Source organism: Amblyraja radiata, chromosome 34 (assembly GCF_010909765.2).
Source record: "Amblyraja radiata isolate CabotCenter1 chromosome 34, sAmbRad1.1.pri, whole genome shotgun sequence".
NCBI lineage: Eukaryota > Metazoa > Chordata > Chondrichthyes > Rajiformes > Rajidae > Amblyraja > Amblyraja radiata.
In genome coordinates, this window is record NC_045989.1 from 14,080,592 (window position 1) to 14,102,330 (window position 21,739).

General features: G+C 45.6%; 1 protein-coding gene across 1 annotated transcript in view; it reads right to left on the reverse strand.

Moving 5' to 3' along the window:
* Positions 1-21,739, reverse strand: part of LOC116991440 (alanyl aminopeptidase, membrane) — a 46,009-nt gene that overhangs the window by 6,371 nt on the left and 17,899 nt on the right. Inside the window, exons 5-19 of the mRNA XM_033050062.1 lie at positions 18,629-18,783; positions 15,714-15,827; positions 13,605-13,748; positions 13,462-13,527; positions 13,295-13,360; positions 11,198-11,367; positions 9,869-9,945; positions 8,983-9,116; positions 7,828-7,883; positions 6,240-6,387; positions 4,979-5,070; positions 4,013-4,123; positions 2,914-3,081; positions 563-703; positions 345-426 (exon numbers count right to left, since the gene is read on the reverse strand). Of these exons, the coding sequence (XP_032905953.1) occupies positions 345-426; positions 563-703; positions 2,914-3,081; positions 4,013-4,123; positions 4,979-5,070; positions 6,240-6,387; positions 7,828-7,883; positions 8,983-9,116; positions 9,869-9,945; positions 11,198-11,367; positions 13,295-13,360; positions 13,462-13,527; positions 13,605-13,748; positions 15,714-15,827; positions 18,629-18,783 (1,724 nt within the window). The remainder of the gene's footprint in view (positions 1-344; positions 427-562; positions 704-2,913; positions 3,082-4,012; positions 4,124-4,978; positions 5,071-6,239; positions 6,388-7,827; positions 7,884-8,982; positions 9,117-9,868; positions 9,946-11,197; positions 11,368-13,294; positions 13,361-13,461; positions 13,528-13,604; positions 13,749-15,713; positions 15,828-18,628; positions 18,784-21,739) is intronic.

Consider the following 21,739-nt stretch of genomic DNA (forward strand, 5'->3'; position numbering starts at 1 on the left):
GATTATCTGGTCTTTACATTTATTATCATCTTGCCAACTGTGTTCTCTCTCACACTCCTCTCTGCAACAAAACACACTTTTCCAGTCCTCATGAAGGGTCCTTGACTGGAAATGTTGACTGTTTCACCGTAAATGCTGCCCGAGATGTTGCTGTTTCCAGCATGTTTTGCTTCAGTGCAGGAATGTGGCGCTGAAATAAGGTTCAGCAGTGGACTGCAGTCATGCGGCAAGCATGCAGGCTGAATGGTTTGCACCTGCTTCAGTGTCCTGCATTCAAATGAACTTGTACCTAGGGAGAGGTAGAAATGGACTGGAACACGACAAGGTAAAAAAGAAGCACCAACCTGATTGAGCTCAAACTCTGTTGAAAATCTTTCTGTCACACTGGATATCAGCGAAGAGAATGAAAAGGAGCCTCCACCATACCTGAACAAAGAAACACAGGCCATTAATCCCTGGGTGCATGGAGAACGCAACCACCCAAGCCACTGTGCCCTGCAACTCCCCAGAGATACAATCCCAAATTGTGCCGCACTCCCGCTCACAATATTCAGGTACTCACTCCTGAAAGATGAATGACCACTTTGCTCTTATAAAGTCCCATGCCAAGGACTGGCCAACCACGTTACGAGCAATGGTGGAAATGGTGGAGGTGGCATCCTGCTTCCTGATCATGTTCGGATCCAACGTATATTCAAGGTAGCTTGATGGGAGCAAATAAATAAATAAATACATACAAACATACTGGAGGCAATTACGCAAAGTGAGAATTTCACCTCCATTTCTCCCTCCACCTCCAGTAGTAGGGTGCTAGAAGGGAGAGATTCCCTCCTGATCATTGGGATAGCTTGTCATAGAGATCCCCCAGTAATAGGATAGGGGAGGGTAAACATAGAAAATAGGTGCAGGAGTAGGCCATTCGGCCCTTCAAGCCTGCACCACCGTTCAATATGATCATGGCTGATCATCCAACTCGGTATCCCATCCCTGCCTTCTCTCCATACCCCCTGATCCCTTTAGCCACAAGGGCCACATCTAACTCCCTCTTAAATATAGCCAATGAACTGGCGTCAACTACCTTCTGTGGCAGAGAATTCCACAGATTCGCCACTCTCTGTGTAAAAAAATGATTTTCTCATCACGGTCCTAAAAGACTTCCCTCTTATCTTTAAACTGTGACCCCTAGGTCTGGACTTCCCCAACATCGGGAATAATCTTCCTGCATCTAGCATGTCCAACCCCTTAAGAATTTTGTAAGTTTCTATAAGATCCCCCCTCAATCTTCTAAATTCTAGCGAGTACAAGCCAAGTCTATCCAGTCTTTCTTCATATGAAAGTCCTGCCATCCCAGGAATCAGTCTGGTGAACCTTCTCTGCACTCCCTCTATGGCAAGAATGTCTTTCCTCAGATTAGGAGACCAAAACTGTACGCAATACTCCAGGTGTGGTCTCACCAAGACCCTGCACAACTGCAGTAGAACCTCCCTGCTCCTATACTCAAATCCATGCAAAGCGTTCCCTTCCACCACCAAGGGGTGGAAGAGAGTGCCAAGCCCTGTGGGGAGAGAGAGAGAGAGAGATGCCTTCCCTCAGCTTGGGATGGGGGCAAGATGGAATTTGCCCACTGGAGATTCACCTCACTGCCCAACACCAGGGAGCCTTTCCTACCCCCAGAATCAGAGCAGTTAATCCATTAAAATGGAGGTGGAGGGGGGTGAGTGGCAGAGGGCATGGTGCCAATGCAGCAGACGGATAATCTTGTGCGGCAAGGGGGTGAGGACTGTGTCAGAGGACAGGGGAGTAAGCCTACATTGGGGAAGTGCAGTGGTGGGGGTGGGGACCACTGGCAGTGGAGTTGGTGGTTGGTGATGAGGAGGGAAAAGACCACCAAAAATTGGGAGAACTAATCACTTCTCTCCTGCCATGTTGCTGTGGTAGTGTGGGACTTTATTATTACAGCTGGGTGCAAACGGGAGTGAGTGCAAGCTTCATAGCAGGTCCTTCCTGGGTGGCACACAGTATACATTGCTACTCCAGAGTTCCCAGACCCAGGTTCAATCCCCACTACAGCTTCTGACTGCGTGGCATTTGCACGTTCTCCACATGGCCCTGAGAGTTTCCTCTGGGTGCTGTAGTTTACCCCTAGTTACCCTTCATGTAGGTGGATGGCAGGAGAATCAGGGTGGAGTTGATGAGCAGGAAAGCAAAAACCGATCACGGGGAAATGTGGGGGAAGGGGCTAATGAGTTGGTTCTGAGATAACTTCTTAATCAGTAAAAATTCCTGGATTTCCAGAGTCTTGAGTATGCTTGCCAGTGTTCCAAACTCAGTGGCTGCGTTTACACCTGTTCTGGGAATGGGGCAGAGACATTTCGAGCTGCAGGCTTTCAGAGTGAGAGTCCTACAATAGTTTCGATTAGTTTAGTTTAGAGATACAGTGGGGAAGCAAAGCAAGAATTTCATTATCCTATCTGGGACACATGACAGTAAACTTTATTGAATCTTGAAACTGGACATTCAGCCCACCAAGTCCGCGATGACCAGCGATCCCCACACACTTAACACTTTCCAACACACGCTCGGGACAATTTACAATTTGACCAAAGCCAATTAACCTGCAAACCTATACGTCTTTGGAGTGTGGGAAGAAACCGGAGATTCCAGAGACAACCCACGCGGTCGCAGGGAGAATGTACAAACTCCGTTGCAGACAGCACCTGTCGTCAGGATCTAACCGTCTCTGGTGCTGTAAGACAGCAGCTCTAGCGCTGCACCACCGTGCCACTGGGCTTTCTTTATTTTGCTTCAGAACCGTGGACCATGACAGCCCCTGCCTTTGGTGAACAAGCGTCCACAGTTGTCAGCCTGTGAGTAGCCATATCGGGGTAGCAAATTGCTGCCTGATCCTCTCACCGATTCAGCAGCCATGTTGTTTTGGTGCAGGCCAGAGCATATCGCAGCTTATCCGACTCCGTGGCAATTGTGGCTTCCTTGAACATTTTCCATGCAAAGGTCCACTGCTCTTCTCCCCCTAATGCTATTGCATTGCAGTAAACTGTCGACTTCAGGTTCAGTGGGATCCTTTTAATCAGAAATAATATCACAAAATCAGCAGAGAAGAGAATACATGATATTTATCAAGTGGAGCAAGATAGTAATTCACACAACTCTGAAGTAGATATCACTGTGCTGTTGACAGTCAGCTAACCTGAAGAAAGCAACTTTTCAGCATTTGAGTTCTACAAGTGCTCAATCTATGCCAGTCAGGATCACTCCTTAGCTTGGGAGTAATTCGAGGCTACTGCAGATGATCTCTGCCCCTTCTCAGTTGACCACTCACTGTTGCACGAGTCAGGTCAACCAAACTCCATAGTCAAGGAGAGGGGACTTTAGCTCATTATCCTTCAGCCCATTGCAGCTGGTAGAATGGGCACAGGGCTCAACCAACATGGTAGATTTCCACTGGTGCAGGATATCCCTGGACATCTCCTGGACAACCTTCAACCTACAGTACTGTCTGCAGCCCTGGGGAATCCCCGTGCACTCTCGTGCATAAACAACCTAGTCCTGTGGATACTATTCTTCAATAACCATCCAGGTGTTCCAAATCTCTGGGAAACTCCAATCCTGGCTGTATCCATTCAATTCAGTGGCAACACTTCCCTGTGAATGGAAGAGTGCCACCTGGCTTGAAGAGATTTCACCTGCTGAGAACTGCAGGGACTTACAACACAATGGAATGCTGCACTGAAACCACAATAAGCATTGGTACGTTGTTGCACAGGCAATCTGACCACACTGCTCTGGAAATCTCCCAATTATAGTCCTTGCTCATTGCAGAAATAAGTATTGGGAGAGGAAATGCAATTTTAACACCAGAACAACAAAAAGAGCAGTTTTAGGCCTCATTACCATTTTATTTTCAAAATAAAACGTAATATAGATTTCCAACATCCCATTATTACAAGTTATTGGTCTCCATACACATTTCCTTTTCATCCAAAATACTTACGGGTTATTGCTGCTGTTGCTCATCCATTGCTTGAAAAGCTCCCGTGCTTTGTTCTGACAGCCCTGGTGCTCATAACTACAGGCCACACTCATGGCAACAATCTCATTGTACCTGAAAAGAGTAAGAAGGGGTTCACTTTCACTTGCGAGCAGAGCACCAAGGCAAATTGTGTACATACTTTGCCAATAAGCGTATTCATTCATTCATTCGAGGAGTAACTGCAGCACTGTGAATCGTAAAGTAACCGCAGTCTGACACAATGCTATTCATTGGAATTCCAATGTGCTCTTCTCTTCATATTAAGGATATCGCGGGCCGTGATCACAATATGGTAGAATTTCAGAGGTAGTTTGAGGATGAACGCCCTTATTTAGCGTTTTCAGCTAAATAAGGGTAGTTACAAAGATATGAAGGTGGAGTGACCTGGAGTGGATTGGGTCAATGAGGATAGGTCAGCAGCAGGTTATAGAAACAGCTAATTTTTCATATCGTTCAACTGAAAGTTATTTCAATTGGAAAGAGTGATCCTGGGAAAAGTATGAATGATTAACGTGGGATCAGGGATAATGTTAACATAAAAATTAGGCCATAGGGTGGTGGCAATCCAGAGAACTGTTTTTTTTCGAGAATCAGCACCAGAAGACTACAATACTAAAAAATTTGCAAGTAATATCTGGCTTGGCCTCCAAAAATGTTCCATATCTCTAAAAGGACAATTGTATTCTAAACACTAGGGAACAGAGGCTTAGCCTATGCAATCGTTCCCTGGCTTCCCATGCCAGGGAACAGCCTTTCTATGCCTCAACCTTTCAATGAGATCATGCCTCTTTGTTAAATTCCTAGACCACAGGGATATTTTCCTTAAACTATAGTCCCTCTTTTTCCGGAATCAAATAGTGAACAGTCTCTGCACTGCCTCCAAGGCAAATACACTGTCCTTAAATCACCAGAACTGCAGATACTCACTGATTCATGTGGCCTTCAGAAGGTGTTGTCCAGTTTCCAGTATTATTTGCAAAGTAGTCGTACAATGGGGACACCTGCTGAAGCATGTATTTCTGTATATAATAAAAAAACAGTGTCAGTCACAAAATATGCTTCTCACCTTAGAGATGGCAGCTCCTTCCACAGCCATTACAAATTAGATGAAGCCAGTCTCCACCTCATGAACCATTTCTCACAAACCACAGACCCTCTGTTTACTTGCGGGATATTCACCAACAGAACAAAAGTTCCCGGACACTAGACAAACCACATTCACTGGGCTCCAAAAGAAGGAAATGAGAAGATCAACCTCAGAGATCAACCAATGTCTCTCTAATTTGACTTCCTACTGATGAGGAAGACATGAATTCTTAGTTATGTAATCAACATTAATTAGCCAAGCTTGGTTTTCATTGGTGGCACAAGAGACTGAAGATGGTGGAATTTGCAGTGAAGCAAGAGAACAGTTGGAGGAACTCAGCAGTTCAGGCAGCTTCTGGGAAGGGAAATGGACAGTTGACATTTCAGGTTTGGACCCTTCATCTAGACTAGACCGGAACATGGTCCACACAAAGGATTCCAAACCAAAACATCACCTGACCATTTTGCTCCACAGATGCTACCAGAGTTCCTTCCGAGGTTCTTCAGCTGTTCTCTAGTTTTCATCAATTGGCCTACTGCACCCTTGAGCTGCAGACAAGGAGTGCGACTAAAGTCTTCAGGTGAGGCCTGGGGGCTTGGGGAAGATGGGGCAATGGAGGGGGGTGGGGGGGGGAGGGAGAGGAGGAAGGGGGTTTCACCAGGTGAGGGACAGGATCACCTAGGTGAGGGACGGGGGCAGTTGGTCAAACAAATCTACCGATGAGGTTGGCATGGGTGGGATGCAATAAGTCCACCACAAGGGCAGGTGATGTTAGTGTGTCCATTTTCATATAATGGTAAAAGGGACAGATGCGCCCGTATTTAATTTACTGGAGATTACTGCCACACAGCTCTGTTACAATACAATCAGTTTTATTCGTCACTTGCACATAAAGTGCAAGTGAAATGAATTTGCCAGCAGCGGTACAATGATAAAGAACACACAAGAACACAATAAAAATTTAACACAAACATCCACCACAGCATTCATCACTGTGGTGGAAGGCACAACATTTGGCCAGTCCTCTTTTATGTCTCTTATTTGGCCAGTCCTCAAAATGTAATGTTTGAACTCACTAAATGAATTTTCATTATTCCTTACCTTCATGTTTCCAAAAACCTCACTGCGGTCAAACATGATCCTAATGTAAGCCAGGTTATCCAGCGCTGCCTGCCAGGGAATATATTTTCGCTCCTTGTGCAGGTAACTGGTTGTATTCAGTGCTGCTGTGGTAGTACGGTACTGAGCTCTAGAATTGGCAAAGAGCATTTAGTCCATTACGTTTGGAAACAAGTGCCTTCTAAACATAACACAGTCTTTGGCCAGCTCCCCCCCCCCCCCCCCCCCCCTGCAGTGACCAAAGATGTGTACCAAACTTAGCCAAGTTCTTCTGATGTAGAAACTAGTGATTCTTTACTGGGAGACTGGGAAGGGCTGACAAAACACAATCACCTAGTCACATAGTGAAAGGGAGGCCTGCATTTAAATGGTATCTTTAAGGTACAAAATCTTCCAGGAAGTTTTGGAGAATCCACCAAAAGACAGATGCGAGGTCAGGGAAGCAGGGTCTGGAGGAATAATTAAAGGCTTGATCGCTGAGCTGGGCTAGAAAGACAGTGAAGATCAGTCAACAAGTTGAAGGATTTAGGCTCAGACCTCCAGAGTTGAAGCCAGCAGCTGGAAGAGAAATATGGATTGAAAGGACACTGGGCATGAGAAACAGAGTTTGTGAAGATGGGAGGGGGTTGAGCCAGAGAAGAATTTAAAAAAAGACTACATGGGTTTGCCAGTGGTTACATTACGGAGACCTGCTCCTGGTAACAGTTTTACACAAACATAATTAACATCAGTGTGATGATTAGTTTCAATCTTCACAGGAATATGCACCATCCAGGGATCTTCAGATCATCGTGGGACATCTTATCACTTTCATTCAACCCAAACATTATCTCCCAAACCAATGATTGCTGATGACCTCTGAATAAAGAGCACATTCACTGCCAGTTGAATAGCATTCCATTGATAGTAAAAGTCCAATTTATTTTGTCCATTCACATGGCAAGAATCAGCAATAATTGCCTTTGAAAAGGTCGTGATTCACAATGTGCTTGGACCACTGTGGCCACTGGCGGAGCTATTCTCAACAGTAGCTGGAGGAGGGGGAGTTGCAGAACCTAGACCCAGTGATGAGCAAAATCCAAATTCCAAATCTAAGTGGTTTGTACCATGAACCTGCAGTGGCAGCCTTTTTCTGAGCACATCCTTTGTGGAGGTAGAGGCCATGGGTTTGGATGGTGCAATGAAGTAGCTTTGGTGAGTAACTTTGTAACTGAGTCTGCTGGTGGAGAGAGATAATAGGTGATGATGCCAATCAAGCAGGCCACCAAGCCACTGATTATTTATGTGGTTGGTCCAGTTATATTCTGTTGAGACAAGAAGCCCCTGACTCAGTGATGGCAGAGAGACTGAACTGTCTCTACTGTCAGTCCCTGTCCAAGCATTGTCCGGGTCTGGCTGCCTTCCACATGCTCTGTACACTCCCCTGCTTCCTGCATTCTCAGAATTTATTTCACAAAAATATCCCGCATCTTGTTTACTGGATCTGCAATATTTGGCTTTTTTTTTTTTTTGCCATATTATTGTATTTCCTGTGTTCTGATATCAAGTAATCAGCCTGGCAGCATCTTACCTTGCGAGATTGAAGGAGTCAGCAATTATCTGGCCTCTGTTTATGACCGGTATAACCTATAAAATAAATGTCACACTCTTTTGAAAGCTGTATTGATTCCCCAGAGAAGAGGCTGCGCTTTAAATTACAATGTAATACAAAAGGAACTGCAAATGTTGGTTACACTTCACATGAATGCAGGAATGTAATGCCCTCCATGCAAAAATCTAAACACTGAGTTCTGGACCACAACGTGTCAAGGCCACTGGCAAGCCCCAGAGTCCAGTGTGTGGTTGTCAGACTATAGAGTTTGCTGGAATAGCTGGGCAGCAGCAGGAGACTGAGAGAGTTTCTGAAGCTGTTCTCGAGTCCATGACAGAGGAGTGGAAAGTACAAATGGCCTGCAGTATCTTCTGTCCATCAGAGAACCTCCAGTCACTGCCTCAAAGATCAAGAGAGGCACCGGGCCAAAGGTCCTGAGATCAATGCCATGGTGTAGTGCACTCAACGACCCCACACTTGGTCAAGGCCAGAGAGACCATCTTCAAGTGCCATCGCCCACTGAGCAGCCCAACAGCCTTAGACGTGTCTAAAGCACCCACCCACACCAACATCCTCTGTCAGTCAGGACTGGGGCCCACCTCACAACTTCCATTGCGGAGCCACAGAATGATACCATTGGGAATTTCCCCATTCTGCCCATTGTGACCTTACTGTGCCTCAAATACTCATCTCGCATTTTCTAGTACTTGGCCTGAAGCCTTCTACACTGCAATGTTTCAAATGCTCATCTAAATGCTTCTTAAATATTGTGTAAGTGCCAGCCTCCAGCAACCCCTCAGTCAATGTCATAGGCCACACAGCACGGAAACAGGCCCTTCAGCCCAACCTATTCATGCTGAACAAGATGTTCGTCTACACTAGCGCCATTTGTCTGTGATTGACCCCTATCCTTTTAAACTTTTTCCCATTCATGTAACTGTCCAGATATCTTTGAAATATTGTCTTTTAAGGTCAAGAAAATGCCAAAAGTCACTTCAATATCCCTGCAGTAACATTACCAGTGGTTTCTTACATTAATGAAGGGGGCTACATGTTGATTCCATTACAAAACATGAACTCTTCTGCCAGCTCCTTAACCAACACTATAGGCAGGGGGATGAAGTGGGTGCTCACCTCATGGTCATTGTTCAACTGTTTAACAAGGTTGTTCCAGTTCCTCTCATCGTAATTCACTCGGTAATATCCCACAACGTTAAGGTTTGCCAAGATCCAGTTGTCCCCAGTGTAACTCATCTCTTGTATGGTGTCTACATTAGGAATTAAAACACTGATTCTTTTGTCTGATCAAAGTTTGACACTGAAAGGGTCTTCTACCTGAACATCAATTCTGTTTCTGTTTCCACAGGGGCAGCCTAACCTGCTGGGTCAGGGCAAAGAGGAACAGTGTCCTGGACAAATCTCAATCCTTAATCTCTCCCAGTTGACAAAGTGGCATCACAGGACATCTGTCCATGGAGGCCAAACCTGGAGGAAACTTCTCAGTCCCAGAACCAACCTCTCATCCCCGACTCACCCCAACACCCCCAACTCACTCCCCTGTACCACTGGCACCCACCCCACCCCTGGTACCCCACCCCAGACTCACCCCACCCCCTTACCCGCTGGTACAACCCTAAACTCACCCCTCTGACACTTCACACCCATTACCTCAACCCACTCCTGACACTCCCTTGACATCCCATTCCTCCCCTGACACATCCCAGATTCACCCCCCCCGACACCTCACCCCCCCCCCGACACCTCACCCACCCCGACACCCCCAACAACTCACCCCACCCCCACTACCCCTCCCACCCCCGAGACACCTGGCCCCACCCCCACCAACTCACCCTTCCCCCACTCTCCCACCCTCCGACACCCCTCCCCTACCCGACTTCTCACCCCACCCCCAACAACTCACCCCACCCCCACCCCCCGACACCTGGGAACAACATCTCCACCAATTACACCACTGGAACCATCTCCCTGAGGGGACTTCTCCAGCTTGCAGAGTTCCTACCTTCACTTTTCAGTAACCAGGTTAAGTTCTGCTCCGTGGTTCGGTTCATCCACCTAATTGGCACGAACCAGACATAGCTGAAAGACAAAGGCAAGGAAAGGGTTTGTGTGCATTAGTCAGTCAGGCATTGTCTGAGAGATATCCTCCACCACTTCTCTCCTCCTGGCCAGTGATGGTATCCCTGTGCCCAGGAATGCACTGGTTGGATTACCAGAGATTTGGACTAACGCACTTACAGTTTATCTCCCACCACAGCAAATGTGGAATTTAATTTAGTTAATACTTTGGAAGAATAGCAACTGGTTTTTAGTAATGACAGCATCAAACACTATCATTCTGTGGTAAAATGCTTCACTTCATCTGTGGCAATGAATTCCACAGATTCACCACCCTCTGGTATGTCCCCTATGGTACTAGACTCTCCCACTATCCACTCTGGCTAAGCTTTCTATTCTTCCCACATCGTGCTCCATTACCACCTTCCTTCCTCTCACTTCACCCAATCAACATCCTTTGTTTCATCCTCTTGCTTCAGTTTAGTCCCTCATCTAAGTAGGGAACATGGAGTATGAATATCTGAGATGCTGGGACTATTCCTGGTGCCATCCCGCCAATCAGGTTGACAATTTGAAAGTGCTCCACTTCTTCCTGCTTGTGTCCTTCAAAAAGACCTTCCTTCACTGCTGATGTTCTACACGCACTGCATCATAAGTTCATAAGTGATAGGAGTAGAATTAGGCTATTCGGTCCATTGAGTCTACTCTGCCATTCAATCATGGCTGATCTAAATCTCCCTCCTAACCCCATTCTCCTGCCTTCTCCCCACGGCTCTTTGACTGTGAAAACCCACTGGTATGGTATTGTCTGAAACTCCAGAGTGAGTCCGTCACTGGCTTACCAACACCCGATTTATAACGTCTTTGAAAACGGAACCCGCTCACGACGGGACAGTCTATCTACAATACTTCGTTATCTAGAATTAGTCCCTTAAGAAACTCAAACAATTTTATTGAGCAAGACCTGCTTTTTATAAAACCCTGTTGACTCTGCCAAACAATTCTCTTCTTTCCCAAGTGCTCTCTTATCTCTCCCCCCTGGCAAGTTCCAGCATTCTGCTGATGGGCGACAGCCTGTGGTTAATTCCAGTTTGCTTTCTCCTTCCTATCATGAACAGTTGATTAATTTGTTGTTTTCACATCCATTGGGGCCCATCTGGACCCTGGGGAACTTCAGCGGATCAGACGGTATCTTTTATATACTAGGAATTCTACAGTCCAGATCCAAACTTATAAAAGTTCATATTGCAAGCTCCTAATTGAGCAGACTTACTTGAAGCTTGAGGGACGGGTCACGGTTGAATTTGGATCAAGGAGGAAATGTTTCTGTCTGACGGTTCCTTTTACCGTGTCAATGGTAACCACTGGGAACCCCATTTGCAGTGTCCATCGACTCATAATTTCATGCACTGTGTTTGGCAATGCGACATTGCCCTCTGCAGCCTGGAAGTGAAGGAAATTAATGAGTGGCCTAAAATCAGTGGCCCGCCACGATCCAAATGAAAAGTCAATCCCAGCAATCCTGGTCTCTTATCAGCAGGAACTATTTTACATTGCTTCACCAAATTCCTCAAAGAACTCCAACTAATTCATCAGACAGCATTTTCCTTTCACAAAGCCAGATCAACTTGGCTAGTTACCTTGGATTTTCCTTACTGTCCTGCTATGAAATCTTCTGTAATAGTTTCGAACCCTTTCTCTGTGACATGGAAGGCATAGCGGTGCAGCGGCAGAGTTGTTGCCTCACAGCGCCAGAGACCAAGTTCGATCCTGACCTCTGGTGCTGTCTGTACGGAGTTTGCACGTTCTCCCTTCTGACCACGTGGGTTTCTTCAGGGTGCTCCAATTTCCTTCCACATCCCAAGGATGTGCAGGTTTTTAGATGAATTGGCCTCTGTAAATTGCCCCCTAGTGTGTAGAGAGCGAATGAGGAAGTGGATAGCATAGAACTAATGTGAACGGGTGATCAATGGCCAGCATGGACACGGTGGTCTGACCCCTACCGTTACAATGCTTCCTTCCTTTGACTTCAGTCAGAGCCACAACACCCACCTCACTTGGCCTGGGACGGACCAGCAGGCAAAGAGGTGTATTGTCATTGGAAAGTTCTGACACCGACTACTTCTGTCTCGGGGTGTTGACTGAGGGTGGGATGATCACTCGGTGATTTCCCATGTTGTTGCCAACTGGACTTGAACCCCTCCAGAGGTGTGGCTTGTCTCAGGTCTCCAGTACTACAGCTGGGGTGTTCCCCGAGCCCCTGGTCTTTGCTGCATCCAGTGCCCTCAGCAACTTCCAGAAAGCTATGAGAGGCATAGATAGCGTAGACGGTCAGAATCTTTATCCGAGATGGAAAAGTCAAAATCAACCCTGCGGCCGGCCAATTCCCAGCTGCCAAATCTCTCCTACATTTTCCCAGTTCATTCATGGACGGTGGTAAAAAACAAACAGGTCCATTTGGGGAAATGATTAAATCATGGACAGTTTAACTTCTCACCCGAGCTAAGGCAGCCCACTTTAGCATTACCATTCTTGCTCTGACGTGTAGGATGAGTACAAAGGACACTCGGTCTCTGCAGACACTGCAATGGCCTGGATTCTGCTGCCTGTTGATTACCGCTGCCTTTGGAGCCATGGGAAGTGACCAGGGAGCATCGTGAGACGCAAGCACAGAACATGCCAAAGGCAGCAATGCTGAAAGGGACAAACCTCGACTGCATGTTACTGACATTGCACATCGCTGCACCTTGTTACTGGAAAGAACAGTGGATTCAACCCCTATAAACAACCAACTAGAGTCTTGCTCATTACCAGGGGCAGGCTCTACATTGTTTAAAGGGCTACTCCAGCTCAACTGCACTGATACTCTTCACCCCACATCAGTCCACCTCTGGACGTGACAATGATCATGTAAAGAGATCGAAACACAACAGGTTCATGTGCCTGACTTTCTGCCTCCCTCACAGCTCAAATCAAGCTGCATACACAGCTACTGCCTAGTGTACCTGCTCAAGATCCACTGCCCCCCCCCCCCTCACTTGGCTGTTTGGGGAGGTGTTAGTCAGGTGAATTTCTAACCCAATATTCATTCTGAGAACACATTTTAGTGGAAAGATGATTGGGCTTTAGAATCCCAACCTGAAACCAACAACAAAGAGCCTCCAGTTTAAAGAGAATTGATTATGAGAATCTTGAGTTGAACAAGTGATAACAGAATCGGTGTGACACAGGGAGGGATATCACCCGACAGAGGAACTGTTATCACATGCACTTGATACTCCAAGCTGGAGTGAATGTTTGTAGTAAACAGTGTTTCAATTTTCAACATTATTAAAATCTTATCAGTTTTATTTTATTTTGCTTAAGATACCTTTTGAAGATGATCAAAGAGGTCGGCGTATACCGTGTTCCCATATGAAAATTCAGTAAGGTAGCTCTGTAGGAAAATTTAAAAAAGTATAGGAATTCAGAGAACTGCAAAAACTGAAAAGATTTCAAATTAATTGCCATCAGAAAATAATTTCAATAGAGACTCACGCTCAGCCCATTCACGAAGATATCCTCCGTCAGGAAGTTAGACAACATCCGCAGAACAGCGGCGCCCTGCAAAGAAATCCAACCAGTCATCAGTCAGAATGTCATGGACAGAATCACAACAGGGTGTGAAGCGAAACACTCACCTTGCTGTATGTAATGGCATCAAAGAGCTCATTGATTTCTGCAGGTGTGTTAACCTCATCCTCTTTGGACGAGAGCGGGTGAGATGAGGCCAAAGCGTCAATGGCGAACACTCGGTAAACGTCGTCCAACACAGTTAAATCTTTCTGTTAAAGATAGAAGACAATTGCAGATTGAAGGCAACGAGCATTGGGATCGGTTGTGTAAAGGCCTCTGGTCATTTATAGCCCATCCCATACGCCCTGCACTTTCCTTCATTCTGTCTCCCTTACCCTTTAAAATAGAGAAATTATATTTGCTATGTTCAACCTAATGGGGTCTTTCCTGTATGATTTTATTTCAAATGTCCAACAGGTTACAGGGTGATAGCAATGTGTTGGTGAACTAGCAAATGGACAACAAATCTGAGGTGATGCAGTTTGGGAGTATTAATGATAAGGGGGAAATCTTTTAAGACCGAGAATAGAAAAACATTTTTCACACAGAGAGTGGTGAATCTCTGGAATTCTCTGCCACAGAAGGTAGTTGAGGCCAGTTCATTGGCTATATTTAAGAGGGAGTTAGATGTGGCCCTTGTGGCTAAAGGGATCAGGAGGTATGGAGAGAAGGCAGGTACAGGATACTGAGTTGGATGATCAGCCATGATCATATTGAATGGCGGTGCAGGCTCGAAGGGTCGAATGGCCTACTCCTGCACCTATTTTCTATGTTTCTATGAGGCAAAGACATATACACCATGAATGGTAGGATCCTAGGGAATATTAAGGAACAGAAGGACCAAGGTGTACAAGTCCATAGATCCATGAAAGTGGCAGTGCAGGTAGATAACGTGTTTTTAAAAAGTCATTTGGGGAAAACGGCTTCCATTTGTCAAAGTATTGAATACAAAAGCAGGAAGGTCAGGCTCCAATTTTATAAAAACTTTGGTCAAACTTAGTTGAAGTGTTGCATGCACTTCATGTCATCACACTGTGGGAAGAATGTGATAGAGCTAGAAAGGATATAATGGAGGATGTTCCCTGGGATAGAGTGTTTTAGCAACGAGACTGGAGAGGCCATGTCTTTTTTTTCAAGTAAACTGAGGAGATTAAGAGAGGGATTATTGAAGTATATAAAATTATGAAGGGTATCAATAGGGTGGACTACGAGAAACTTTTTCCCCCCATGTCAGAGATAGATAAAACTAGAGGGGAAAAAATGAAGATATGGGGGTTAGAGATCTAGAGGACAGCTGATAAGGTTCTTCTTCATCCAGAGAGTGGTGAGCACCTGGAATGCACTGCTGGAGAGAGTGGTTGAAGCAGAAAACACTTGAATCGTTCAGGCATTGAAGGGTGTGGGCCAAGCGTCGGTAGATGGGTTTAATACTGATGGGTGTCCACGGGTCAGTGTGGATGTGATGGGCCGAATGGAAGGTTTCCGTGCTGAGTGACTCCATGACTCTATGATCTGTGCCTTTTGATTATTTTTATGTCTATCTAACTAGTCTCTTGAAATGTCTCTATAATCCACAGTTGTCTTCTTTACTTTTAACCAACTGGCAGTTTGTTAATAATTATGCTCAGAACTGGCATTGATAAAGGACAAGTCCCCAGTGCGGAGCTCCGTGAAACTCCCAATCTCTCAACAACCCATTCATCACTTCCCTCCACTATCTTCCACTGCACCACTGTTGGCTCCAGGTTACACCCTCCCCCCCGAGCATTCAGTGCGGAGCCACATGGTGCAGTTTATCCTGACTGTGTGCAGTTTACACTGGTGCACCACAGAGTTTACCACACGTATTGTGGTCAAAGTTGCCGTTGAATGGTCACAAGTTAGATCTGTGGACTCTTCTGCTGGGGAAACTGGGCATTTACTACATCAATGCTGAATCAAACCTCCTGCTCCTCTGAAGGCAGGCAGGCTGCAAACTGTATCCACACACTCCCAACCCATAACTCAGCCAAACTATAGGCCGCTTCCTTCCACCTCTTCTTCATAACACATTTAAAGAATAACATGGAGGATTTTGTCACAGTTCTGACCCGCTTGAAGTACTTTTCATGCATTTTAAATGAAGATTGCTCTATAAGACTATTCTTTCACAATTCTGACCAATATCATCTTACCACATTCCACTTTGGTTCTACAAAATCTGCACCCAGGTATTCAACATAAGAGGCAAAGCCTTCATTCAGCCACAGGTCATTCCACCATTTCACAGTTACAAGGTTTCCAAACCACTGAAACAAAGGTAAAAATAGTGAGTTAGTATCAGCCTACAGATCGGTAATAGTTCATGCCTATAGTCCTTTTGCCCTATAGACCAGACCAGAATTATAGCATATGATCATGATGGTCCCCAGAACTGGGGCCACAATTAAAAAATAAAAGGGGTGCCCATTAAAGACAGGATGGTCCCTCCTAAAGTGTGAGTCTTTCAAACCCTTTTCTTCAAAGGACAATGGACGTAGAGGCTTTGCATCTTTTTAAGGCAGAGGTAGATAGTTACTTGATAAGCAAAGAGTTAAAGAAATGAAAGGTTTCAGAGGGCCCAAAGAAACGTGGATCTGAGCCCATAACAAGGTCTGGCATGGCCTTATAACATGGCGAAGCGGGTGTGAAAGGCCAAGTGACTACTCTTACTGTTAACATGTATGTTAGTCTGCTGTTAGTGTTACAGTCAATGGCAATCAATTCAGTTTCATTCAAAAACAAGGTTTTATTCATAAGAGTGATATTGCTTCCTTCTCCTTCAAACCCATGTCTCTGGCAAAGGATTTGACTGATGCTTCATTGCCAACGCCTTAATTTTCTAGTTACATCTTTGTTCCATTATTACAGATGGAATAACATTTGCAATTAATATGCAGCTGGATGGACAATGAGAAGTAATGAAAGAAACTACACCTACACCAGGGACCTGGTCATTTTGTATGTACTGGTGACAAATCACAATAATCCCTTATCATGTATCTGTACACTGTAAATGGCTCGATTGTAACCATGTATTGTCTTTCTGTTGACTGGATAGCACGGAACAAAAGCTCTTCACTGAATCTCAGTACACGTGACAAGAAACTAAATTGTAACTGTGATCAATTATTGCTAAATCGTACGATTTCCATAGACGAGGTTGGAATTTGTCATATTTTTGGTAAAGTTCCAAATGTGGCTTGTTCAAGATTGTTAAGCAATATGGATCAGGAACATTGGATAACAGCCAGTAATACAAGTAAGAGCTGATGTTCAAACTGTATGTAATTATAAGCAGTAATCAAACAGTTATCATGGTTCGTGCAGAGCAGAGCTAACAGGTCGCTGCATGAAGGCACTTCAAAGATTTGGGCACCGAAAATGGCCAAACATATCGACAATGCAATGTCGTTCATTTGCCAAAACTAAACCAGCTTTAGACTCCTGCAGCCAAGACATCTAACACCATCATGACAGAGAGCAAAGTAGAATCCCAGGGGAATCTCAAGGGAGTTTTTCCTTGGGATTCTTCCACCAGGTCTCCACGTTGTGCCTGCTTCTTGTTCAGAACAAAGCCTTTGTGTGACTCATTCTGTGTCATAGCAGGAATAATCTGCAGTGGGTTAATGTCCACATCATCACTGCTCCCAACAGTATATTGTCCTACAACATACTGTTTTAATCATCTTCAATGATGAGAACTCTCTTCCACTTTAACATGGAGACACAAAAGACTGCAGATGCTAGAATCTTGAGCCAAACAACCAACTCAATAAGGCAAGTCTGACCAGGTTTCATCAGCTGAAAAATAGTCCAGACCCAAATGTTGCCTGGGTTCTACCAGCACATTGTGTTTTGCTCCCGCTTTTATATATTTTGTACACAGGGAAATGGAGAATCAGGTCAAGAGAAATATACCCTCCCCCCCCCCCCCCCCCCCCCCCCGCTCGCCATAATGTGAACATCGAGAGGGTACCGCCTCCTCACGGCCTAAGATTCCAGCAACCCTACTTCACTAAAAGACTGTTCCTTCAGATGAGTCCACCCATTAGTGTAGAGTTCTGTGACTGCCCCTCTGAGAGACACCCTCTCTCACTACAGAGCACACACTCAGTCACCCCTGCTCCCACGAGAGGGTGTACATGTGATAGAGGGAGTTCAGTAAAGGTTCCTGGGGGTCAAGTAGTGAGAGAGGGCCTTGTCAAAGAGAGACCACGCAGACTAAGGCTGGATTAGCATAATGAGACGTGATCTCTTGAAATATACAAAATCCTTACAGAGCTTGACAAGGGAGTCACAGGCAGTGATTTCCCCCGTCTGGGGGCGTCTTGAACCAACGTCACGGCTCAAGGTCAAGGGTTGGCTGGATAAGGTTAAAAAACAAAACTTCTTCACCCTGAGCATAGTGACCTTGGAACTCTCTCTCCTGGAGGGACGGTGGAGACAGTCCTGGATCTAAAAAAAGGCAACAATAGATGTTCTCTGCCTTGGATATTCACCAATAGATGGTCACATATTAAGAGCATCAAAGGATATAGGGATTAATCGAGACACAAGAGACTGCAGATGCTGGATTGTGGAACTAAGAATAAACTCAGTGGGTCAGGCCACATCTGTAAAGTCAAAGAGGTGGTTCATGTTTTGGGTCGAGAACCTGCATCAGGACCATGTACGGCGTTAGTTCGGGAAAGTGGCATTTCAGGTTGAAGATCAGCTGTGATCTTATTGAAAGGGGAGTACAGGCTCGATGGGCCAAAGAGCCTTGCCCTGCTTCTGATATCTGGTCTAATGACTGCTTGGCCAGAGTATTGTCCCTCTGTCAGTGCGGTGCTCGCCCAGTACTAATACTCAGATAAAGCAGCTCTCCCTCTGTACTGCCGCTCTCGTAGTTCAGCATTCCCCTACATTGTCCGTCTGACACCAATGCATTCTCCCAGCAGGACCATTCATTTTGCCATAAACTCAGCACTGATGCTCATGTGCACGACATGTTTGCTGCAGACAAATCTGTCGGCATTGTGCACGGGTCGGTCTAAGATTCACTTAATCCAGTGTTCTGCACACGTACCTGATGAGCCAGCTCATGTGCTATCACCTTGACCACTCTCTCCTTGTTCCCATTGGAAGACATTTTTGGGTCGTACAGAAGTGCTGTCTCGCGGTAAGTGACCAGCCCCCAATTCTCCATCGCACCAGCATTAAAGTCAGGAAGGGCAATCTGGTCTGTTAAAGAGATGAAACATTGAAGAGCAAACAATGTTGTAATCCGACATCCACAGCCTGAGAGTAATGCCCCTGTCCCACTTAGGAAACCTGAACTTGAACCAAGGTTTCCGTGCGGTTCCCGGAGGTTGCAGGTGGTTGCCGGAGGTTGTAGGTAGTGGAAGCAGGTAGGGAGACTGACTAAAACCCCCGGGAACCTCCGGGAACTGCACGGAAACCTTGGGTGGGGCGCAAATTCTCCAGAGGTTTCCGTTCAGGTTTCCTAAGTGGGACAGGGGCATTAATAAACCTTCATTTATCAGCACCACAAACACCATTAATATTTACTCGATGTTAATCTACTCTTCCAGGTAGAGTTTCGTTAACCCTCCAATCAGTTCTAGGGCAAGAACATCAAAGTAGAGGAGGAGAAATGTGAAATGTTGTACGCACAGGTGAGGTTCCCAACCTGTGGCCCTTGGATACAGAGACTCAGATATCATTGTATTACCTTTATTGGATGCACCCCTGATGTCCTGATTTGTACCATACTCTGCATTACCATTAATGTTCGGAGCACATTCCCAACTTCCACCATTTTCCACCCCTAGTTCTTTCTCAGCTCCATACAGAGCGATTTGACATTGAGGTTCCGACTGATATTCTTTGTCCCATTTTTTAACTCTCATTCTTCATTCATTTTGTCAACCTCTCATGAAAGTACAACGGAATATTGAATTTTCATCATTGACTGTGAGGTTGTGTCCAACGGCTGAGGAGTCCAGAACAATTGGTATTTTGCAACCACTGTCCATCGTGGCCTGTAAATTACACCTACTGATTTCTACTTAAGAACTAGAAGCAGGGTTGCCACTCGGCCCCTCCAGCTCTCTCTACCATTCATCATGGCCAACCTTGACTTTCCTGTATTATCCCTATGTCCTTTGATTCCCTTAATGTCCCAATGTCTGTAGATCTCTGCTCTGAATCAAAGTCATTGGCTGTATCCCTATAGTTCTACTGGATGGGCAACTCCAAAGATCCTCGACTCTCCACATAAATTTCTCCTCCTCTCAGCCCTGCCAAGGCTGCCCCCTTATCCTGGGACCGTGAGCCCCGGTTCTGGATGCCTCAGTCAAGGGAAACATTTCACAGCCAATGTGAGGAGTTAAATATTGTGGGACCTTAACTTTTGTAAGAGTCCTGTAAGAACTAAATAAGTTTTAACGACATCTCTCCCAACTCTCCTAAGCCTGAGAGAATTTAGCCCCAGTCATCAGTCTCTCCTCAAAAAGACTTGCTGGTATCCCAGGACCCCGTCTGGGAACCATTACTGCATTCCTTCAGCCAAGAGAGAAAATGTTCTGGATAAGGAGAGGAAAGCTGCGTGCAGTTCTTTGGCAGCAGTCTGCAGCTGCAATAAGACTCCCTCACCCCTGCACTCAAACCCTTTAGCAATAAAAGCTGACGTGTTATTTTCTTCTTAATTGTATGTTGGGGAGCAAAAATGTCTCAATCTCTTTCAACATAAATGCAACCCAATCTTTCACTATCTCAAAAAATATGCTGCCTCTCTGTTTTCTGGCTGACCTTACATTTTTCACATTGTGCTGCTTGCCCTTGCCCACCCCCAGCTTATCCACTCCCCTCACGATCAGTATTCGTGCCTTTTAGTTTATGAATGCTGTGAGCTTTCACACAGAGCCCTGTTTGCACCTTCTTCCATTACTGGAGGTACACTCTCATGTTCGTAAGTTGTCATGACAGGCTCTGGTCATTATTATCCATTTGATATCCTGCATACTCGCTTTGTTTTTTCTCACAAACTATATATTTCCCATCAGCAGAACTCTCTCCGACCCCCATCCCCAGAGATCGCTAGATCCTATGCTATATGTTTCCCGTTCTTGAGCCAAGATTTAAACCGTTCCCATCCTACTGATGTATACAAGGGTTTTTTTACATTCTTGTTCAATCTGCCACACGGAACTTTGTCAAATCCTTCGCTAAAAATGTATGACATTTCATTGACCACCTCAACAAATGCAATCAATAGTCAATCACAATGTTAGAGAAATACAGTATGGAAACAAGCCCTTCAGCCCACAGAGTCCGCACCGACCACCAATTACCCATTTACACTGACCCCACTTTAATCCTATTTTTCGTTCTCCCCACATTCTCATCAACTTCCCCGCGTGCTCTGCCGCTCACATATACACAAGCGGCAATTTGCAGCAGCCAATTAACCTACCAACCCAGGGGCGGAATACCTGGGGGGGCCAGAGGGGACACGTCCCCCCCATGTTTTGAGAGGTGGGGGACATCCCCCCCCCCGTGTTTTTGTGATCCCAGATTTTAAAATCTCCGCTTTTAGCGCTGGATTGAGCCTCCAAAGCCTCGCGTGTCTGTGAGTGCGCGCGTGGCCGGCAAAAAATTGTATCCCCCGTCCCCTCCATGTTTTGATAGCGAGTTCCGCTCTTGTACCAACCTACACGTCTTTAGGACATGAGAGGAAACTGAAGCACCCTGGAGAACCTCACACATTCACAGGGAGAATGTTCAAACTCCACACAGAGTGGAATCAGGATTGAACCGGGATTTACGCCCAGAACCACTTTGTCTCCCATTGTTAACCAGATCTGTAGACAAATGCCTTCTTGCTCAATCTGATATGCAACTTTATTAAATACCTTGCTAAAATACATATATAAACACCTCATTGACCACCTCAACAAATCCAATCGATAATCAAGCACAATTTTAGAGAAATAAAGCACACAAACAGGCCCTTTGGCCCACAGAGTCAGCTCTGACTGTCATCCACCTATTTAAGCCTCCAGGAGGGCTGACGTGCTGAACTTGAACTTTTTTCCATTTTTGTCTGCGGCTCAGCTTTGAGGATAACCTGCCTCCAGTCCAAGGGCAGGGGTGTTCCCCAGACAGACAGACAGTCTGCACTAATCTCTCCGATGTA